The sequence below is a fragment of the Diaporthe citri genome (genome assembly GCF_014595645.1).
Source record: "Diaporthe citri strain NFHF-8-4 chromosome Unknown scaffold_7, whole genome shotgun sequence".
NCBI lineage: Eukaryota > Fungi > Ascomycota > Sordariomycetes > Diaporthales > Diaporthaceae > Diaporthe > Diaporthe citri.
Window position 1 is genome coordinate 3,383,104 of NW_025064852.1, and position 23,827 is coordinate 3,406,930.

The 23,827-nt window shown below is 19.7% G+C and overlaps 3 protein-coding genes across 3 annotated transcripts; all 3 read right to left on the reverse strand.

Moving 5' to 3' along the window:
• Positions 1–4: 4 nt before the first annotated feature.
• On the reverse strand, positions 5–830 carry INS49_014054 (uncharacterized protein; the record flags this gene model as incomplete). The annotated part of the gene is made up of 3 exons (XM_043174745.1): positions 5–10; positions 89–412; positions 567–830. 3 exons carry the CDS (start codon positions 828–830, stop codon positions 5–7), a joined length of 594 nt encoding a protein of 197 aa, XP_043021690.1.
• A 753-nt stretch (positions 831–1,583) lies between these two features.
• On the reverse strand, positions 1,584–2,621 carry INS49_014055 (uncharacterized protein; the record flags this gene model as incomplete). The annotated part of the gene is made up of 1 exon (XM_043174746.1): positions 1,584–2,621. One exon carries the CDS (start codon positions 2,619–2,621, stop codon positions 1,584–1,586), a length of 1,038 nt encoding a protein of 345 aa, XP_043021691.1.
• Positions 2,622–2,979: 358 nt separating this feature from the next.
• Positions 2,980–3,479, reverse strand: INS49_014056 (uncharacterized protein; the record flags this gene model as incomplete). The annotated part of the gene is made up of 2 exons (XM_043174747.1): positions 2,980–3,177; positions 3,255–3,479. 2 exons carry the CDS (start codon positions 3,477–3,479, stop codon positions 2,980–2,982), a joined length of 423 nt encoding a protein of 140 aa, XP_043021692.1.
• Positions 3,480–23,827: the final 20,348 nt, after the last annotated feature.

The window sequence follows — 23,827 nt, forward strand, 5'->3', positions numbered from 1 at the left end:
CGTGTTATTGCTTTCTCATTAACACCCTGTCAGCCCTTTCCCACGCTCATTTGCGTCCCTTAGTTTTGCTCCTCCATGGATAATTCACGTGCTGGGCGGGCTCGAGGTATCGTCCTGGCATGACAACAGGACGGCCAGTACGGTCTGGCTGTTGGAGCAGATTGGTGACCAGTTCTGCAGTCCTCCGCGCAACAGCGTTATAGGCGTTTGTGGCGTCCTCGTTCGCTTTCATAGCGGCGTTGTGAGCCTTGGTGACAGACGTGATCAAATCCAATGTTGTAGAATCGCCGACTCGTACCGTCAAATCATCTCGCACCACTTCCTCTTCTGCGTTTATGTCGTCGCCACCGCCTGCTTCCTGCATTTCCGCCTTGGTGCATGCCTGGTAGTTCGCCCGGCTCGCACACTCTCTCTTTGAAACTTGGATCAGCATGGCCCGACCCCCACTGTCCTTTTCCTAGCCGTGCTGCCTCCTTCAACGTCCGTGGGACGCTCCCTGTGACATCAGGAGGCCTGGGTGCAGCATGTTTAGCAGCGACCTGCATTGCGCATTGTCCCAGGCGCACAAGTCTGTCCTCGTCCTTCCCCTGCATCCACTTCGCGGTGATGACTTTTAGTTCGTGGAATGTCCAAAGGCTTCTAGCTGCCTGGTCTTTCAGCTCGCGGTCGGATTCCTGAGCGAAATTGAACGCCGCCTTGTTTCTCTTGTCGACCCATGCTATAAGTAAGTCCTCGGGGTCTGTCTTTGTGGTGATGTTGGCCCCGAGAAAACGTAACGCCTGTTGGATCCGACAGTACGAGTCCGTTTCGGGAAAGTCTTGTTGCCTCATGGTCAATCCGTACACCAGTTCGACATGGTCTCTCGTCGTCTGCTTGAGTTGGTAGAAGCTTTGGAGCAAGGTTTCCGTGTCGGTTCTATGACTCTCAAATCTCTCCAGTCTGGTACTGTTGGTGGAGTGCATATCGTCTTAGGTTGAAAGATATCTGAGGTCTAGGAGGTTCCGCGACTGAAGAATGATGAAGGAAGAGGTGTTTTCTCTCATGAACATTGAGTGGGACAGTGTCGCTTTCTGATACTTATACATATTGTGAGCCTCGCCCTCGCGGCTGAGATGAAGTCGTAGACAGGAGGTCGTGACAGCACACCGCTTCGATGTACTTTTTCCACTTCGATCGAGGATGGAGAGTCCGAACACCGCGCTCTCGCATGGGCCGCCGACAGCTACGGCCGGCCAACGTACCTCTGCTGCCTAAGGATCGCATTTGTTCAAGGCCCTTGATGAGGAACCCTACACGATGTCAGACGCGTGCGCGAACGACTCAGGTCAGGCTCTTTGACCTTAGGATCACGTCCTCGAAGGATTCCCTCCACGGCAACCGCGCCTGTTCATCAGTGTTCATTTGTTGGGCACAATGTAAAGGGTCTGTGAGATGGGTGGCCCTGCGAGTAGCGCCAACCTTGAGCTCTCAGTTTGAAAGCTCTCCACAGCTATTGGATGGGCTGCCGGTTTCCATTGCCAATAATCAGTTGGATATCCTGATCACAAGTCCTATGTTACATGATACACTTTTCCTTTCCTCTTCTAGCCCTCAGGCAACCTCTGTTTGCGCCATTGCTGCGACACAGCACTCGCGCTCCGGCCCAAATCGGCGCCTATTCGATCATCTTTCCACCCCTTCTGCTTCAGCTGGGCAAGTCGACGCCGATCCTTCGATGACCACTGTCGTGGACGTTGCCTATTCCTCTTCCGGGGCCGTGGGCATATCCTGCTGCTGCTGCTACTTTCGTCACCTCTCCCCTCATCCTTGCCCTCTTCCTCACTCTCCTCGTCGTCATTGTCATCATAGTCCAGTGTAGCGAAGTCGATGGGGAAGTCGAGAAGGGCCTCAGGCACGGGTCGCTTTCTCGACGTGGATCTACTGCGTTCGCTGTCATGGGTCTTTGGGACGCCTCTTTGGGACGAGTTCTGGTGAGTCTGCACACGCACCATGTCTTCTGCAGCGCGAACCACGGCCTGCATCCGCTTCATTGCCTTCGTCATTGTTCTCGCGATTTGTGAGAAGTCCTTGAAAGGAATGTCAGGCTGCCGGACCGGTGATTTTCGTGCCCTTGATCGTAGCTCGATTGGGCGGCACTCTTTGCTGTTGATGATGTTTTCAGGGCTGCTATCAACCCACTCATCGGTCTCTCCCCGGCCACGATCGTCAGAAATGTACTCGATATTGGCGTGCTCGATACCATACTCCGCATTTTCACCACCTCCATCGAATTCGGGGTGTATAGAAGCGTCGCTATCCTCATCCGTCCCGTCATGGGTACTGCTTGCGTCATCGGGAACTTCCCCGTCTTCATCAGAGTTGTCCCAGCTGCTGATAATGATTGGCGAGGTAACGAGCTTCAGCGTATGACGATTATGAACTAAACGACAGCTTGAGCAAAAGTTCGTATCGGGGCAGTCCTGGCATTCGTAGCGTAGATCGAACAATTTTGTCTCGCAATTCTTGCAGAAGGGTATCCGCATCACCGTCCTTAGCATTTGGCGAGCTTCCTCGTCGTCAACCTCCCCGCCGGTCTGCCCGGGGATCCCCTCTCCCACCTCGTCGCCAACCTCAGCCTGCATCTCACGGGAAGGCGTCCCTCGTGATTCATCCGACTGTGCTCGAGACGAGACTGTACCGCTGCGGATGGAAGACCGACTTAGTGCCAGCTGATTGCGGCTCTCGTGTCTGTTTTGTTGAATGCTCGGTTTACCTGAGGGCTCCACCAGTTCGAACTCATGTCCTGGATGTAAGACCGCCGAGTTGATGGCGCACTTCAGACAGAAATATATATCTGAACATGTCTGGCACTGCTTTCTTGGCTGGCCGTCGATGAGGTTTGAACAGAGCTCGCAGCTGTCCCTTTTGGTTGGGCCCGGTGGACCAGACGCAAGTATATCCGCACCGTTTGGTCTAGCCATGACTGTGCTTGTCCTCGCCCTAACTGTTCCAGGCTCGAACGTCCGCGATCGCTTTGCGGGCCTCGTAGCGGACGTGCCTGCAGCCCCGGACGCCGACATGTCCACCCCTTGGATTGCTCTTCTTTTGGAAAGTATCGCTGGGTGGGAGGAACGGCGACTGCGCGTTGCCCAGGGCTGCGGCCTGGGACTTTGGGAACCCGGTGTACTGCTCGGCGGGCTTGGTGGAACTGTTGCTGTCGCCCCTGCAGCGGAGGCCTCCAAGGTGGACAGAATTGTATTCGATGAGCCATGTACTGTGAGGGCCGCCGTTGTGGGGAAGTTGGGGGTTTGGTCGGGCGCGATCTCAGCCGGGCTCGCGATGGTGGGTGCTGCTGGAGCCGCCGTGATCGACGACCCTGGGGTCGACTTGGGAGGTGGGCTGCCGCTAGCTGTGCGCTCTGGTCTTCTTCTGCGCGGCCGCCGTTGGCGAAGGACCTGGGCAAATGATGATTGATCATGGTTCCTGCTGCTTGCAAACATGATGCCTGACAAGGACCTGTTGGGCTGGAGTGGTGATAAGTATTGCAAAGTGTATCAAATCCACCTGGGCAAAGTAAACCAGGAAGGCATTAGGGAGTATATATGCAGGGCCTTGGGCGCTACCAGCTGCGAGGAGCTGGGGTGGGGCCTATAAAGTGACATCTGCTCTGGTGAGCAGTACCTTCAACTACTGGACGCCGTGCGGAGACGGTACCTGGGCTGGTCTTGGCATTGTGGCTAGGGCAGGGGTTGGGTGATCCCTCCAGCACAACATGCAGCTTCCCCATAAGGAATCTCACCCGGAGCAGCTAATTGTAATAGTATATATTTAAGCTTTAACTTTAATTATAAATAAGCTTAAGTAATATTTTAAAGCTTAATATATATTTTTTATTAAAAAAGAAATAATATTAAAGTAATTAAAAGTTATTAGCTTAATTATTAAATAGTAAGGGATTAAGTAAGAATTTCTTTTTTATTATAATTACCATAATTAGCTATTATAAAGCATAACTTTTTATAAGGCTTCTTAGTTTTGCTTTTAATCTTATATATTATTTAAAACTTAAAGAGTTATATATTATTATATATCTTTTTATTATAAAGTATAAACTTAAAGATATTATATTTAATTAAGTTTAATACTTTTTTATAATTAAATTCCTTAAATAAGTTTTTAAATATAATAATTATATCATTTTATTAAAGCTTTAATATAAGTTTATAATTATTTTTCTTGCATTAAGTAATAAATATTTAATTAAGGAATGTTTAAATAATAAATATTTATGCTAAAAATACCTTAATAAAAATCTTTAACTTATTTTTTATTTTTAAAAGTTATCTTTATTACCTTAATTTTAAAGAATTTAAATATATATTTAAAAGATTTAGCTTAAAGTATATAATATATTATAAACTATTATTTAGCTATAAAGTTTAAATTATAGCATTTTTTATTTTATTATAATAATATAGCTATATTATTATAAATTAAAAAATTATTAAATTATTTAAAAGATTTAAAGTAAGGTTATAATTATTAATAATAAAAAGTTTATATAAGCCTTATTATTTATCCTTTTCTTATTACACTTTTATATTACTTTATAATAATAAATTAAGAGTTTTTATAATATTAAGTTTATTATAAGTATTAAGAGCTATATTTACTTATTATTTAATGTTTATTTTCTTTAAAGACTTTATTATTATTTTAATGGCTTTAACTTACTTTTATATTAAAAAAGTAAGAATTAAGTTTTTTATAAAGTATAAATAAGCTTTAAAGATAAGTAATATAAATATAATGCCTTAAAGGCTATAAGTATTATTAATAATTTTTATTATTATTTAAAGAATAGCTTTTTTTGCATAAATAATAATTAACTTAATATATAAGATATTAAATATTTATTAAAAAGGAGCATAATAGCATTTAATCTTGCTAATAAACTAATAAGCTTTTATTAAGACTTATTTATAAGCAATTCCCATTATTTATGCTATTCCTTAAAACTTAATAAATATAAAGTTTATATTAATATTATAAAGAATTTAATTAAGGGGGCTAAGATAAGTATTAATTTAATATTTATAAAGTGCTTTTTATATATCTTTAATTAAGAGTAACTTAAGAAATTAAGCTATTTAAAATATTATTATTAAATTAATAATATAAAAAATAAGCTTATTTTTAAAAAAATATATAATATTAATAATAATCTTATAATTAAAGTTATAATTATTTTTTAAAGTAAATTTAAATTTTTATAAAGTAAAACTATAAAGTTAATAATAATAATAAAACTTTATAATAATTTCTAAAGTTTTTACCTTTATATTATATTTAATATTCTTTAATAAGTAATTATGTGGTTATGGACGTGCCATAGGGGGACAGCAGCACTGGGCACGATAGGCACTATGGGCGATAGGCACTATGGGCAATTAACACTAAAGTACTGGCAGGCAAGGGTTATATGCGGCAGCATATAACCACCCCTAGATAGTTTATAGCCAGAGGGAGGTTTTGCAGCCTATGGCCATAACCCTCCTTCCTTCTATATAGCCAATTTAAATATAACTAATCTGCTATTAATTAATATATATTAATTTAGTTAATATTAATTAGTAATTACTTATAGGTAGTTATAAATAATAAGGTAAGTAAGCAATAAATTTATATTGCTATTAATTAAGTAATAATTATTAATAATGAGAATTATTATAATTAAGTTGCAATATTTATGCTAAATAGTTAATATTAATATTATAAAGGTAAGTAATTATTAATAATAAAACCTTACTTAATTAAATGCTAATAGTTATATTATAATTAAAATTAATAAAAAGAAATTAATAATGCTTTAACCTTCTTATTATAAAAATCTAACCTATTAATTAATAAGTCCTTAATAATGCCTTAAATTTATTAATTATATAACGCGTTTTATTATATAATTAATATTAAAAGTGCTTATAATTACTTTACTTTAATATAAATAATAATTTATATTTACTTAAATTAATAAATATTCCTTAATAAATATTCTTTTATTATATAATTAATATTTTCTTTTTATGCTTTAAAATAACCTTATTATATTTCCTTAATTACCCTTTTTCTTTTTCCCTTATATATAAATTACTTAAATATTTTAATAGCTTAGTAAAATGGCTAAATTTAATAATAATATTAAGGAAATACCCTTAAATATTAATAATGCTTTTATGCAAGAACTTTAATTACTTTTTAACCTTAATAAAAGATTTTAAAGTTAATAAGTTAATTTTAGCTATTAAGATAAATTAATAATAAAGGTAAATAATATAATTAATTAAATAAATATTGCTATTTTTAAGTTTATAAAGGAAATAATAAAATATTAAAATATAAATAATAATTTACTTTAATACTTTATAAAAGACTTTACTTCTTAAGATATTGAAAACGAGCCACCTAAACAATAGGAACAAGTTCTGCTAAACCCTCTCAAGGACAACTTAAGGAGGAGCTTTAACGCAATAAAGAAAAAAAATAAAAATAAAAGGGAGTTAAAGAAAGGAAAAAGATAAATATTTTAGAAATTCTTAAAAATAAAAAAAGCTTAATTAAAGCATTAAATATATAAGAAAAAAAAAGAGTTAATTTCTTAAAAGAATATTTAAAATAAGCATAAAAGCTAGCTTTTTATAGCTAATTAAAATTTAATGCAATATTATTTCTTATATAATTCCTTATACCCATTAATATACCCCTCTTTAAATACTTTATAATAAATATTATAAAAACCATTAAAATAAAACTTTATTATTTTTAATTAAGCCTTTAAATTTTAAAATTTACCTTATTATAATTTTAATTATTATTATTATCTTTAATCCCTTGCTTACTTATTTTATTATAGCTTTTACTCTTTTATAAAAGCTTTAAATATTCCTAAAACCTACTTAATAATATATTTATTAATTATATTTTTTTAATTATTAAAATTTACTTTAATAGCTAGCATTAATATAATTATTAAAGATTTAAATACCTTTATAAAATAAAAAGTAAATTTATTTTTCCTTTTAATTATTGCATTAAGTATAATATATTAGCTTTATTAACTTTTACTTTTACTTTTTATAAAGCTTTCGCTTTTACTTTTACTTTTTATAATATTTTTACTTTTAATATTTATACCCTATATTTAATTACTTAATTAACTTATTTATAAGCTTTTTAAATTATCTTTAAGCAAACTTTATTATTATTTTAATTATTTTAAGTTAATTAATATATTTTAAGTTTTATTTATATTTATTATTAAAATAAATAAATAAAAAAGATCCTTATATATATTAAGATAAGTATTTCTTGCTAACTTTAAAATATCTTATAATATAATACTTAAGTTAAAGGCTTATTTAATTAAAGTTTTACTTAATTAATTTTAAGCTATATAAAAATTTATACCTTATTATATATTAAATATTTAAAATTAAGTTATTAAATTAATTTATATTAAAGGTATTATTTTCCTTATGCTCTTTTTATAATTAATAATAATTTTAATATATTATAATTTAAATAATTATTATTAAATAATATCCTTTTATAATAAAAGCTTACTTTTTGCTTTAATTACTTTTATACTATTAATCTTAATAAAAAAAATTAATATAAATATTTAAATAGCTTTATTAATTTTATTAAGCTTTAATTAAATAATAAATATTTAAGTAGTAATATTAATAATAACTTTAAGTATCTTAAAGTATATAATTTTAATTAAAGAAGTCTTAGCTTAATTTTATACCTCTTAATTATTCTTTTCTTAGTTTTCCTTAAAATGATTTTTAATAAACTTAATAATATACTACTTATAAAATACTTTATTAATTTATTTTAATCTTAATATAAACTTTTTATTAAAATTTTATATTTTATTTTTTAAAATAGCTATTAAATATTTATAAATAAGTACTTTAATATCCTTATTTATCTTACTCTTTTTATCTTTTAATATAAAATTATTTTATAATAAGCAATAATTTTTTATTTTATTAAAAATTACTATTATTTAATAATTAAGCATATAAATAAGCATAATAATAAATTTATAATTCTTTATTAATTTATATTATTAATATTTCTTAAGTAGGATATAATTATAATATAAAGATTTTTTAAGCAAGAATATAATATTTTAAAAGTTAAAAAGCTGCTAAATTATAAGGATTATAATATACTAAGTTTTTAATTTTTTGTATTTATAAAGCATTCCTTTTATATTAAAGAAATTAAGAGTAAAAAAGGCTTAATATTATTTTATTAAATTTATTAACTTAGCTAATTTTCTTAACTTAAGGTAAAGATTAATGCTTAAGAAATATTTTTATATTATTTTTATAAGCTTATTATTAAATGTTATTTATTTTATATTAAAGAATAATAATTAATTAAGGGTTTAGGATTATTAAATATTATTTAAGCAAACTTTATTTATAATAATTCTTATTTTAAAAAAATCTTTAAAAAAATTAATACTTACTTTTTAAGCAAAGTTTTATTAATTTTAAATATTTATAATATTTAAAAATTATAATGCTTTATTAAGCAGGTCTTTAAAGTTATTAAAGTAAGGAAGTTTTATAATTATTAATATTAAATTATTCTTTCTTAAATTAATAAATTTAATTATTAAAATTAAAGCATTAAGATTTTAAAATATTTTATAATATAAAAGTAATTAAAATTATTTCTTTACTTTATTTTTTTAATTAAAAAATATTTTAATTTTTAATTATAAAGAAAGGAGGTAAAGTAAATAAATAATAAAATAAAAAGTAAGTAATAAAAGTTAAATAATAAAAAAGGAAAATATAATAATAAAAAAGCTTTACATTTTTAAGGATTATTATATAAGTAATTAAGGTAAAGAAAGTTAAAAATAAAGAAAAGATATAATTAATATTTAATTATAACTTAAGGTAGCTTTTATAAATAATTATTGCCTATTTTTAAATAAGAATTAAATAAGAAAAGAAAATTAATATATTAAAAGTATATTATTATTAAAATAGCTAAATAATAGTTAACCTTTAATCTTTAATTAATAATAATATAAAGATAAGAAAAAAAAGAAGAAGAAAAAGAGAAAAAAAGAAAATTTAGCTATAAATAAATAAATATAATAATATATATAAGCTAAAGTAGTAAAAGCTAATAACTTATTGCCTTTAAGTTAAATAATAATATTAATTAAAAAAAAAGAATAATAAGAAGGCTTATAAGTTATTATTAAAAGCTATTAATTTATTATTTTATTAATAATTAAAGTAAAAAAAGTATACAATCTTTCATTTTTTTTAAATAGCAGCTAATTATAAAATATTCCTTTCTTAATTTATAAGTTTATTAAGCATAAATTAAAATAGATTATTTAATTAAAATTCCTTTATAATAAAAAAATAAATAACTTCTTTATAAATAAGGAATTAAAAGTAAATAACTCTTTTTAAGCAATAAACCAACCTTAATTAAAAGCAAGGTAATAAATTACTTTTTTTAATAATAAAGTAGCTTATTATTAATATTACCTATTTTCTTTTATTATAGCAACTTTATATATATAAATTTCCTTTCCTTTCTTAAGTTTTCTTCTTTTTCTTTCCTTTTCTTAATATTTTCTTAACTTTAATTAACCTTTAAATTAAGCTAAAATTAAAGCAAAATACTATAATCTTCTTATCCTTAAATATCTTTTTATAATAATATCTTTATTATTAAACCCTCCTTAATTAAAATTAAGGAATTTAATATAAAAGGATTTTCTTCCCCCTTTTTAAGCTATTTATTATAACTTATAAGCTAAGCAAATTTTAATTAAAGGCATTTATACCTTTTTTAAGCTAAAAAGCATCCTTAATAAAAGTTAATTTATTAAAACTATTCTTTATAATACTTTTATAAAAGGTATTTATATATATAAGATTATTAATATTAAATAAAATTAATACCTTGCTTAATAACTTATTAATCTTATCTTTAAAAAAATAATTAAAAAACTATTTAATAAATTTCTTAATAAATTATAAAAAGAATAATTTTTAAATAATATTAAGAATTTAATTAAAAATTATATAAATATTATTATTATTAAGGAAAATAATAAAGCTTTTTATAAAAAGTATATAATAATAATATATAATTATTTTAATTATTACCATTAAGTAGCTTTATTTATAACCTTTTATAGCTATTAAAATGCTTTTCCTTATAAATATTGCTTAAAGCATATAAATTATAACTTTTTCTTAATTATAAATAGAAATATCCTTATTATAATTTCCTTCTTTAACTATCACTCCTTATATAATTTTTATAATAATGCTTATATTAATTATATTTACTATATTAAGGGATTTAACTATATCTTTAATAAATATAATAATATAAAGAAAATATAAAAAATAATAACAGCTAAATAGGTAAAGTTTAAAGATATGCTTAGCTTTATAATTATTATTAGCAAAATAGTATAATTTAAAGGAATAATTAGCTTTAATATTATTTAAAATAAAAAGACTAACATTATTTAAAATTAATAATTATAACTTTATAATGCAAAATTCCTATTATATTAATTATAAAAATAAACTTTTTAATAAAATATAAATAATAATTAAAATAAAAAGAAAAAAAGGAAAAGTAAATTAAGTTATTAAAAAAAAAAAAAAAGTTTTTAATCTTAATAAGAAAATAATAAATAAATATATAATAAATTTTATAATATATTTTTTAAAAATATAATATTTTATATTTAAACTTAAAGTTAAATTTAATTAAATAAATAAATATATATAAAAAAAAATTTTATATTATAATAAATAATATATATATATATATATAAGAAAAGATAAAACCCCCCCCTTAAACAAATATTTAAGCTAAAATTTAAAAATATTATTAAGCTAATTATATTAAGAATATTAAAAATTATTTAATTAAAGCAAAGGAATATTAATAAACTATAAAAACTTATTTCTTAAGTTCCTTTGCTTTATGCATAAGCATTTTATAAGTTCAGCATCTTAAATATTAAAGTTTAAAGAATTTAATAAGTTTAAGCTTATAAATAATTAATATACTTAGGCAATAAATAAAGATATATTTAATTAATTTTAATAATAATTAAAGTTAAGGTTATTTAAGATAAGGTTAAATAAATTAAAATCTATTAAAATATTTAAAAAGGGGTTATTATTTATAATAGCCATAAGATTAATTTTTTAAAGCAAATAAGGTTTAAATTCCTATATTTTAAAATAATTAATAAATCTTTTTAATTATTTTAATAAAAATATATTTAAAAGGTAAATATTATTAAGTATTTAAAGTTTATAAATATTATTATAATAAATCTTATAAATAATAAAGAAATTAAACTAATAATAAGTTAATTTTTAAAATAAGGAATAATTAACTTTTCTTTACTTATTAATAAATAAAACTAAATTATTCTTTTTTAAAGAAATAAGTTAAAGAAAACTATAATATATATCTTATTATATAGCTTTCTTCTTATAATTAAAAACTAATTTAATTATTACTTTTATATCTTATAAGAAATTAAGAAATAATTAAAGCTAAGAATTAAAAGCATTTTAAATAAATATATTTAAAGTTTAAGTTTAAATATATTATATAAAAATAATAATTTTAATTAAAATAATTAATTTAAAGCTATAAAGAAAATAAAAGAAATTCTTTTTATAAAATCTTTTAAATAAAGTTTAATTAATAAAAAAAGTATAAAGTAATATTTATATTTAGCTTTTAATTTCTTTATTAAGTATCTTTTTAATAATAGCTATAATAATAAAGTATTTATATTTAATAATATTATTAATATAAGAATTATATATTAAAATTATAATCTTCTTAACTTTAATTATTAAGAAATATTAAATAAATTAACCTATATTTTCTTATCTCTTATTTACTACTACTTTTATTAAAAGCCCCTATTTAAAAAAAAATTTCTAAATAAAGAACTTCTTAATGCTTTTTAAATTAACTACCTTAAAAAGCATAGCTTTAATTTATTTTATTAAGTTATATTATTTTTTAATTAACTTATTATATCTTTAATTAAAAAATAAATATTAAATATTAATATAAATTTTAATAAATAATTAATTTAATATAATTAAAATAATTTTATTATTATAAATTTAAGTATCTTACTTATTATAATAAAAATAATTAATAATAACCTTTTTAACATTAGCATATATTCCTTTTTAATAATATATAATTTAAATTTAAAAATAAGTAACGTTTTTTTTATAATACCTAAAAGGAGCATAATAATTCCTAATAATCTTATACCTTTAATTAAGGTTATTTATAACTTGCTATTATAATAAATCCTTTTTAAATTATTTTTAAAAAATTCCTTTATAAATAAAGAAATAATAAGCCTTTTTATAAAAGAATAATTATTATTATAATATTAAGTTTTTAAAATAAATCTTATAATAAAAATACTAAGCAATCTTAAATAATTCTTTTAATTAAAAATAATTATTAAGCAATAATAATTTTTAATTAAATAATTAAAATTAAAATAATTAATTAAAAAAAGCATTATATTAATTCTTAATATTTTCTTTAAATTTATAATTTACTTTATTTAATAGCTTTAATAGCTTTTTAAAAAGTATATTTATAATAATATTCTTAAAACCTTTAATATAATAAATAATAAAATTATATATCTTAATTATTACTAACCATTTTATAATATAAATACTTAATATATTTAAGGTAAATTTCTTTAATTATTAAATTAAAATATTTAAATTTATTTTTAAGGTAAAGTAAATATTATAAATATAAAAGCATAAGCACTTAATTATATATAAAATAACTTTATATTTTTGCTTTATTATATTATATAGCTTTTTAATTATTATTTAAGTATTATTTTTATATTAAATTAAGTATTATATTTTATTTTTAATTTATATAAAGTATATACTTTATTCTTTAAAACTTATATTTATTATAAAAATAATTTTATTATTAAAATAATTAATATTAATTAAGTATAACTTTAAAATAATTATAACTTTAAAAATATTTATAATTTCTTAATAATTTAAAGTTTATTAATAAGGTATACCCTTTTTTAAAAAATTAAATAATAACTTAATAATAATTTTATAAAAAAGCATTTATACTTTATAAAAGTTTAATAAACTTAAAAAGAATTTAAGCTTAATTATATTCTTATAAGTATTTTATTTATTAATTTTAATAATTTTTTTATTTAATAAAAATTAATTAAGTATTTTATAAATATAATTAATAATATTAGCTTATTATTTATATTATTTTAATTTAATAATATTAATTACCCTTTTAATTAATTTAAAATTATAAAGAATATTATTAAGATTCTTAATATGCTTAGCTATATATTTTTAAACCCTTAATAAGGTAAGTATTTCTTTATTTTTATAATTTATCTTTAAACTCTTAATTATAATATTATTAAGAAAGAATTTATATATTATAAAAATTAAATTATAAAAAATTTAAATTATATATTATATAAATTAAGTAATAAAATTTATAACTTTTATAAGTAAATTATATTATTAAAATAATTTAATTAAAATAAAAAAGGTTATAATATTTTAGCTTTTTTTATTTAGCTTAATTTAATTATATTTTAAGAAAAAGTTAAAGAAAAATAATATTTTATATATTATAAACTTTTTAATAAATTTATTTATTAATAATAAGATAAAAATATCTTTAATTATAACTTTATTAGCTTTTAAAATATTATTAATAAATTAATAATTAAAGTTTTTCTTTTTTATAAAAAACTATTAATTCTTATAAGCAGTATAAAATTCCTTAATAACTTTATTAACTTATTAATTTTTAAGCATTTTAATAGCTATATTCCTTAAGGCTCTTAAAAGCTAAATTATCTTTACTTAATATACTTTATAAGAAATTATTTAAATAAACTATAATAACACTATATTAATATTAATTTAAATAATATAAAATTAATTTTATATTAAAGATTTCTTTTAATTAAAAAGTAAATAAATAAATATTTCTTTTTCTTGCTTTAAAAAGGAATTATAATTTTTTTATAAAAAAGCATTTAATTAATTAAGCATTAATCTTAAACCCTTATTAATTAAAAAAAACTTAAGTTAAATTTAAGCATTATATTTATTTTTATAATTCTTATTTATAATTAATTTTACTTTTTCTTTATAAGTAAGTTTTTAATTAATTATGCCCTTAAAAATAATATTATTAAAAAAATAATTATTTATAAAATAAATTTTAATGCTTACTTATTTATAAAAAGTTTTAATTAAAGGTTAAATAATTTTATTAATTAATTTAATAATAATTAAAGTAAAAGGAATTTTATTAACTTATTTTTTAATATATATAGCTCTTTTTTATAAATAAGTATTATAAATATAAGTTAATATTTATTAACTTTTCTTTTTAACTTAATAAATTTTTTAAACTTTAGCTTAAAAGTTTTTTATAAATATAAGAATTAAACTTTTTATATTTTTATTTAAAAAAATGCTTAAAACCTTTTTATTTTCTTTTATCTTAATATTAAAATAAGTTAATATAATTAATATATTAATTAATATTAAGCTTTAATTAAGGCTTAAAGAAAGTAAAGAAATGCTTTTAAAAGTTAATAAATACTTTTAAGAAACTTAAGCTTTCTTAAATAAAGCTATTTTAAAGGGCTTTTAATTCTTTTATTTTAAATTATATATTACCTTAATATTACTAAAAATAAAATAAGCATAAAAATATTTTTTTAATTATTTAAATATTAAGTTTATATTTAAAAAAAAGGATATTTTTAAAAGAATATAATATAAGGTATTAAGGGCCTTATTATTTATAATAAAGAATATAACTTTAATTTTATTTAAATTAATATAAATTTATTCTTTTATAATTTTAATTAAAGATAAGGAATCCTTATTATATATTATTAAGTTTATATTATTAAGTAAAGTATATAAAAGTTTATTATATTTATAATATAATAAAAGTAAGAAATTTATTTTAACTTTAATATTTAAAAAAATAAGTTATAAAAAGTAATTATTTACTCTTATATAAATTATTAAATAAGCTAAATTAAAATATTCTTAATTAATTATATTTATAATAAATATAATAATAAAGTTAACTTAATATTAAATAATTTATAATAAATTAATTAAAATATTAACCTTAATATTATTTCTTAAGAAAATAATTATATTAACTTTAAAAAATAAGTTTTTAATATAATTCCTAAAATATATTAACTTAAAAAATACTTTTAATAAAGTATATATTTTAAATTATATTATTAATAAATGCTTAATTAAAATTAAATTAATATTGCTAAATATTAAAATATTTATAATATTTATTTTAATAATTATAGCTAAAATTACTTAAGTTACTTTTTCTTTAAGTAATAAGAATTATTAAATATACTTTTTTAATTTTAAGTTTATTATACTTATTAAGCTTACTCTTATTATAAGAAACTTAGCATTTTTCTTTTAAGTTTAATCTTAATTAATAAATAAGTTTTTTTTTTCTTTATCTTTTTTTTATTTCTTAGCTATAACTTATTATTAATAATTTAAAATTAATTATTTTTTATTTCTTTAAAGTCTTTAAGTTAAGCTTAATTAAGCTTTATAATTTTTATAACTTTATTTTAATCTTTAATATCCTTAGCTATATACTTCTTTTTAATTATAATAATATTTATTTAAAAAAGCTTATTATTACTTAAAATTATAAGCTTTTTTTTAATATAAATTATATAATTTATAAAATTTATAAATATTAAAATTAAGCTAACTTTCTTTTAATTATTAAGCTTTTAAATTACTTTTAAAGTTTTTAATAAAGCCTTTCCTTTAAATAAAGGATTTATCTTAATAAACTTATAATATTTAATTATATAAGGTAAATTAAACCTTTCCTTCTTAAATAAAAACTTTAATTAACTATAAATATATCTTTTTAAATTATAATTACTTTAATTATAATATAATTAAATATAAATAAAATTTAAATACTTTAAAAAGCTAGCTTAAGTATTTTTAAATAAGTTAAGGAATATTAATAATTTCTTTAACTTAAAAGTTATTAATAAGCTATTTAAAAAAAGTTATTTAAGCTTATTATATTAATATATATTATAATTTTAAAAAGTATAATTATAATAAACTTTAAATAACTTATTTTTTTTAAAGAAAAGCATTAAAATTATAGCTTATACTTTATTATTATTAAGGTTATTTTAATTAAGTTTTATTAAAAACTATTAAATAAAATTTATAACCCTTAGCTTAATTATTTTAAAATTACTTTATTATTTATTATAAGAAAAAGCTTTAATATTTTATTAAAATAACTTAAATTTATTTTTAAACTTAATTAAGTTAAGTTTTAATTTTATAAACCTTTTAATAAGTTTATTTATATTTTATAAATTTTAATTATATTTTTTAATAATATTAATATAATTAAATTTAAATAAAAATTATTAAGCTTATAAATTTTTATTTTAAAGGTAATTTAAAGAATTAAAATTATTTTAGCTTTTTTAAAAGAAATTTAGCCTTTTTAAATTAAGTAAATTTTAATTAAAATTATTTTATATAAATAAATACTTATCTTACTTAAAATACTTAAGTTCTTAATTAATAACTTTTAATAAGGTATACTTAAAGTTTAGTTAAAAAATATTTTTTATTAACTTATAAATAATTTCTTTTTTTATTAGCTACTTTTTTAAATATAATAAAAGCGCTTTATAAAAGGGCTAAATTATAATAAGAAAGATATTATTTATATTATTAAGTTTTTAATTATATTTTATAATTTTTTTTTTTTATACTTTTAAGTTATTATAAGAGTTATTATAAATAATATCTTTAATAATTATAATTAAGTTTATATAATAAGTTTAATTATTAAATTTATAAAAAGTAAAAAGCTCTTTCTTTTAATCTTTTTAAATAAATTATTTAGCAATAATGCTTTTTATTGGCTGAGTTAACATACATTGGTTGATAGCAGACTGGTTGTATTTGAATTGGCTATATAAAAGGAAGGAGGGTTGCGGCCGTAAGCTGCAGAACCTCCCTCTGGCTATAAACTATCTAAGGGTGGTTACGTGTTACTGCATATAACCCTTGCCTGCTAATGCTTTAATGTTAATTGCCCATAATGCTTATCGCCTATATTACCTATTATGCTTAATGCTGCTATTCCCCTATAATATATTCATAACTATATTAATAATCTTTAATTAAGTAATTAATATATATTTCTAAAAAATATATAAGAAAAAGAAGTTAAATTAAACTTAAAGCCGCTAAGTTTAAATTTATTAATTAATTAAATTAATTAAAGGTGTGCACTTATTTAATTATATTAAGTGCTTATAAAAGGTAGGCATATAAAAAGGCCTGGGTTATTATTAAGGGGTTGAAAGTTAATTGTTTTATTAAAGTATGTGATTAATAAATAAAGATTATTTTAATAATTATGCATAGCAAATTATCCTAATTATATTAATTAATAAAGCGTAAATTATTACTTTTATTATATAAATATTTTATTTATAATGCATTTTATAAATTTATGCTTTTATTGCTTATAGCGCTTAAGTTAAATAAGGATTAAATTAAACTCTTGGATTAATAATATTATTATTTAATTTTTAGCTTATAATATGCCCTAATTTAATTTAGCTTAAGCTTAACTATACTTAATCTTTATAATTAAATAAAGATTAATTAATTATAAAAGAAAGATAGGTAAAATAAGTTATAAAAGTTTAATAAATAAGGTATTTAAATAAAGGAGAAAAGTTAAGTGCAAGGGATTATTAAGAAATTATTTAATATTAATTAAGTTAATAAATAAAAATATATATAAGATTAATATATAAGTATTAAATTATAAAATTTAATTAAAAACGCCTATTAAATATAAGTTAGCAACTTAAATGCTTATGGAATAGTAATAACCCTTATTACCTAAACCCTTAATATATAAGCATTATTATAAAAATCTTAATTATAAGGTTTATCCTTAAAAGGAAAGTAATTTTAAATATAGGCTATATTATATTATTTCTTAAGGTAATTTATAATTAATTAATAAAAGAAAGATTTAAACTTTTATTAATTTTATATACTTTTATTAAATAAAAGTAAAAATTAAGTTGCTTTAGCAATCTTTTCTTTATAATTTTATTTGTAATTAACCTAACTTATTAACTTTTATTAACTTTTATTTAAATGTTTTTTTAATAATAGGCAATACGTTAAGCTTTAATATACCTTTTCCTTTTACTTAAGTAAATAATTATTCTTAATTAATATATCCTTATATCTTAATTATAATTTTGTTAATATTTATAAGCTATTTAAAAGTTTTATTTAGCATACTCTTTATAAAGATATTTATTAAGTTGTAATTATTAACAATTTATTAAATTTTAAAAATCTTACATTTTTTATATAATTATTAAAGTATTATTAAGTTAATTATAAGGCGTTTTTCTTTAATTATATTAAGCTTAACTAAGCACTTATATAAAAAGTATAAATTTATATAAATTATAAAAGAAATAATATTAATGCTAAGATAAGTAGTAATTTAATATAAAGTAGCTATTAAAATAATATTTATATTAAATTTATAAATTATACTATAAATCTTAAAAGCTAAAATGCTTTTAATAATTCTTTTATACTTAATAAAAGATTAATAAATAATATTGCTATAAATATTTAATTTTATAAAGCTATTGCTTTAAGTTTTATTAATAAGAGTAATAATAAAGCTTATTTAAAAGCTAAGATTTTAATTATTAGCGAAAAAATTATTAATAAAAATAAGCAATTTAGCCATAATTAAGTTAAGTAATATATATTATATATTATATTTAAGATAATTAGCTTGCTATTAAAGCTTTTTATTAAGCTAAGCATAATCTTCTTTACTTAAATTAATAATTTAAGCAGCTATAAATAAGTTAAATGCAACTTCTAGTTAATAAATAAAAGTTAAATAAGTATTATAAGCTTATTGCTTAGCATATTATTATCCTTAATTAAAAAAAATAATTTAAATAAGAGCAATCTTTATGCCTTAACCCTTTTAATGCATATTAATAATACCATCCTTTATAATAATAATCTTTATATTATTAAAATTAAGTATTATTTTAAGAATAAATATTATCTTTAGCTTATATTAAATATTCATTTTTTTAATCTTCTTTTTCTTTATTATTAAAAATATTAAAATAATAATAAAGAAAGTATTATTTATTTATATAGCTATAATGTTAAAGTTATTTATATTATTATTTAAAATAAAAAAGTATAAATTATAAATAAAGATAATTATACTTAATTCCTTATAATAATATTTATAATATATTATTTATTAATATATATTAAACTTAATAATGCTATATAAAGATTTAATAATATATATAATAATATTAAAAGGATACTTATTATAAATCTTTAATAATAACCTTATAAGTATTATATATTTAAGCTTTAACTTTAATTATAAATAAGCTTAAATAATATCTTAAAGCTTAATATATATTCCTTATTAAAGAAAAAATAGTATTAAAGTAATTAAAAGTTATTAATTTAATTATTAAATAATAAGGGATTAAGTAAGAATTTCTTTTTTATTATAATTATTATAATTAATTATTATAAGGTATAACTTTTTATAAAGCTTCTTAATCTTACTTTTAATCTTATATATTATTTAAAACTTAAAAAATTATATATTATTATATATTTTCTTATTATAAAGTATAAACTTAAAAACATTATATTTAATTAAGTTTAATACTTTTTTATAATTAAATTCTTTAAATAAGTTTTTAAATATAATAATTATATTATTTTATTAAAGCTTTAATATAAATTTATAATTATTCTTCTTATATTAAATAATAAATATTTAATTAAGAAATGCTTAAATAATAAATATTTATATTAAAAATGCCTTAACAAAAGTCTTTAATTTATTTTTTACTCTTAAAAGTTATCCTTATTACCTTAATTTTAAAGAATTTAAATATATATTTAAAGGATTTAACTTAAAGTATATAATATATTATAAATTATTATTTAGCTATAAAGTTTAAATTATAACATCCTTTATCTTATTATAATAATATAGCTATATTATTATAAATTAAAAAATTATTAAGCTATTTAAAAAATTTAAAATAAAATTATAACTATTAATAATAAAAAGCTTATATAAGCTTAATTATTTATTTTTTTCTTATTATACTTTTATATTATTTTATAATAATAAATTAAAAGTTTTTATAATTATAAGTTTATTATAAGTATTAAAAGCTATATTTACTTATTATTTAGCATTTATTTTCCTTAAAGACTTTATAGTTATTTTAATAGTTTTAACTTACTTTTATATTAAAAAAGTAAGAGCTAAGTTTTCTATAAGGTATAAATAAGCCTTAAAGATAAGTAATATAAGTATAATGCCTTAAAAGCTATAAATATTATTAATGATTTTTATTATTATTTAAAAAATAGCTTTTTTTATATAAGTAATAATTAACTTAGCATATAAGATATTAAATGCTTATTAAAGAGAGGCATAATAGCATTTAACCTTATTAATAAATTAATAAGCTTTTATTAAAACTTATTTATAAATAATTCCCATTATTTATATTATTCCTTAAAACTTAATAAATATAAAGTTTATATTAGCATTATAAAGAATTTAATTAAGGGGGCTAAGATAAGTATTAATTTAATACTTATATAATGCTTTTTATATATCTTTAATTAAAAGTAACTTAAGAAATTAAGCTGCTTGGAATATTATTACTAAATTAATAATATAAAAAATAGGCTTATTTTAAAGAAAATATATAATATTAATAATAATTTTATAATTAAAATTATAATTATTTTTTAAAGTAAATTTAAATCTTTATAAAGTAAAATTATAAAGCTAATAGTAATAATAAAACTTTATAATAATCTTTAAAGCCTTTGCCTTTATATTATATTTAATATTCTTTAATAAGTAATTAAGATATTTAATTAATAAATGTTTAAAATATTAGTATAATTAATGTAATTCCTTTTTTATAAAGAATATAATAAGGATATATAAAAAGTATTATAAATATTTTTACTTTTAGGTAATTAAAAATATCTTTTTAAAGCTATTTAATTATTATTAAATTAATTTATTTATTATATTTTATAAATAAATATATAACTTATTTATATTACTTATATAAAGCAAGAAAGGAATATATTTTTTAATAATATAAAAGGTAATTAAATTAATTATAGCCTTTATTATTATTATTTTTAAAAATAAAGCTTATAATTCCTTATTAAATTTAATAAATGCTTTTCCTATTTATAAGGTATTAAGTTAAATAAAAGGGTTTTTATATTAAAGAGTAAGGTATTATTTATATTTTATTATAAAGAAAATTACAGCCCTTATATTAAGAATAATGCCTTAAAATTAAATATAAATATATCTTTTAATTAAAATAAATTAAAAAATAAAAGTAAAAGTAATTATTATATTCTTTTTATTTTTATTAATATTATTTTTTTTAATAATTATATCTTTTAAAAAGAAATTATAAAGAAAAGCATTATTTATAATAATTTAATAATATATTATATTATCCTTATAATTATTTTCTTTTTTATTAAAGGTAGTTTTTATATTAAGTCCTTTATACTTAATAAGGAATGCAATATAATTAATATTAATAGCCTTATAATTAATATATTTTACTTATATAAGATATTAATTATAATATTATTAATATTTTATTAATAAGTAATTTAAAGATTAATAATTAATCTTATTATAAATATAATACTTTTTATTTCTTAAGATATTTTATTAGCTATTATAATAAAAGTTATATTAAGAATAAAAGCTATTATTATTAAAGTTACTTTAATTAAAATTATTATAATTAAAGCCTTCTTAGCTATATTTATTATAACTTAATAACTTATTATCTTAATATTAATAATTAATATAATATATTTTATTTTCTTTATTATTAATACTTTAATTATCTTTATTATAATATTAATTAACATTATATTAAAAATTAAGTTTAAAAGAAGATTTTAATTTTAAGAATAATACTTTATATAAGTATTTAAGATTAAAGAATATATATTATAATTTTAATATATTTATATAAGCATAAATAATTATTATTTATAAGAAGTTATTTTTTTAATAAAGTATGCTAAGTACTTATTAATATAATTATAATTTATTAAATATTATAATAAGAACCTTTTAAGAGTATTTATTAATATTCTTTAAGTTAATATATATATTATTAAATATAATTAAGGTTTAATTATGGAAATATTATTAATAATTAACTTTTATATTAAAATAAGCTTTAAGCTTTAAATATATATTATAAATAAAGAATCTTATGCTAATATAATAAATATAATAAATCTTAATATAATCTTTAAGAATTAAGGGAAATATTATATAAAACTATTTAAGTTTAATATTTATTATTTAATAAATATTAAAAAAGATTCTTATCTTATTATTTAATAAATTATATAATTTATTGCTTTAATTCTTATTTTTATTTTATATTTTATTAAATTATATATTATTATTAATATTAAGAAAATTATTTATTATTTTTTAAGAGGGTAGGTTTTAATATAAATTATATAATTATAAAGGTTTTAATATTATAATAAGTAATAATATTAGGTATAAAGTTTTTATTAACTTTTTAAAGGAAATGCTTATAAACTATTTCTTAAGTTATAAAGTTTTTAAGTATTTTAATAAACTTAATTTTTATTAAAATAATATTTCTTAATATTTTAAGGGAGTTCTTATATTTAATTAATTAAGGGTTTTCTTTTTATAAGATAATAATTATAATATTTATTATAAAAAAGTTAGTTAAATAAAGTTTTATTTTAATTTTATAAATAATTAAGGATAAAAAGGTTATAATCTTTAAGATTCTTTATTATTTTTAATAAAGGGAATTATTTACTTTAAGTTTTAATAAAAAGAAGTTATAAATAGTGGAATTATATTAAGAGTTAAAGTTTCTTAAATTTCTTAAATAATAAATATTTTTTAAGTATTTATTATCTTTAGCTTTTAAAATTAAAGCTATTAAGTATAAAACTTAAAAAGTTTATATATATTAGCTACCTTATATAGTTTCTTTTCCTGCTATAAAGGATATTTATTATATATAAATAATATTTTTAAATTAATATATTATTTATTAATGCTTTTTTTAATATTAACTCCTTTTTCTTAAAGAAATTTCTTAAAGTTTTGGATAATAATTAACTTTTTAAATATTATTACGTTTTAGGAAGTAAAGTCTTTTATAAAGCATTAAAATAAATTATTATTTATATCTTAATATTTTATTATTTCCTTTATAAACTTAAGAATAATAATGTTTACTTAATTAATTATGCTATTTACCTTTATTATTAATTTATCTTAATAATTAAAATTAATTTATTAACTTTAAAACCTTTTGTTAAGGTTAAAAAGTAATTAAAGTTTTTGCATAAAAGTATTATTAATATTTAAGGGTATCTTCTTAGCATTGTTATTAAATTTGGTTATCTTGCTAAGCTATTAAAATATTTAAGTAATTTATATATAGGGGAAAAAGAAAGAGAGTAAT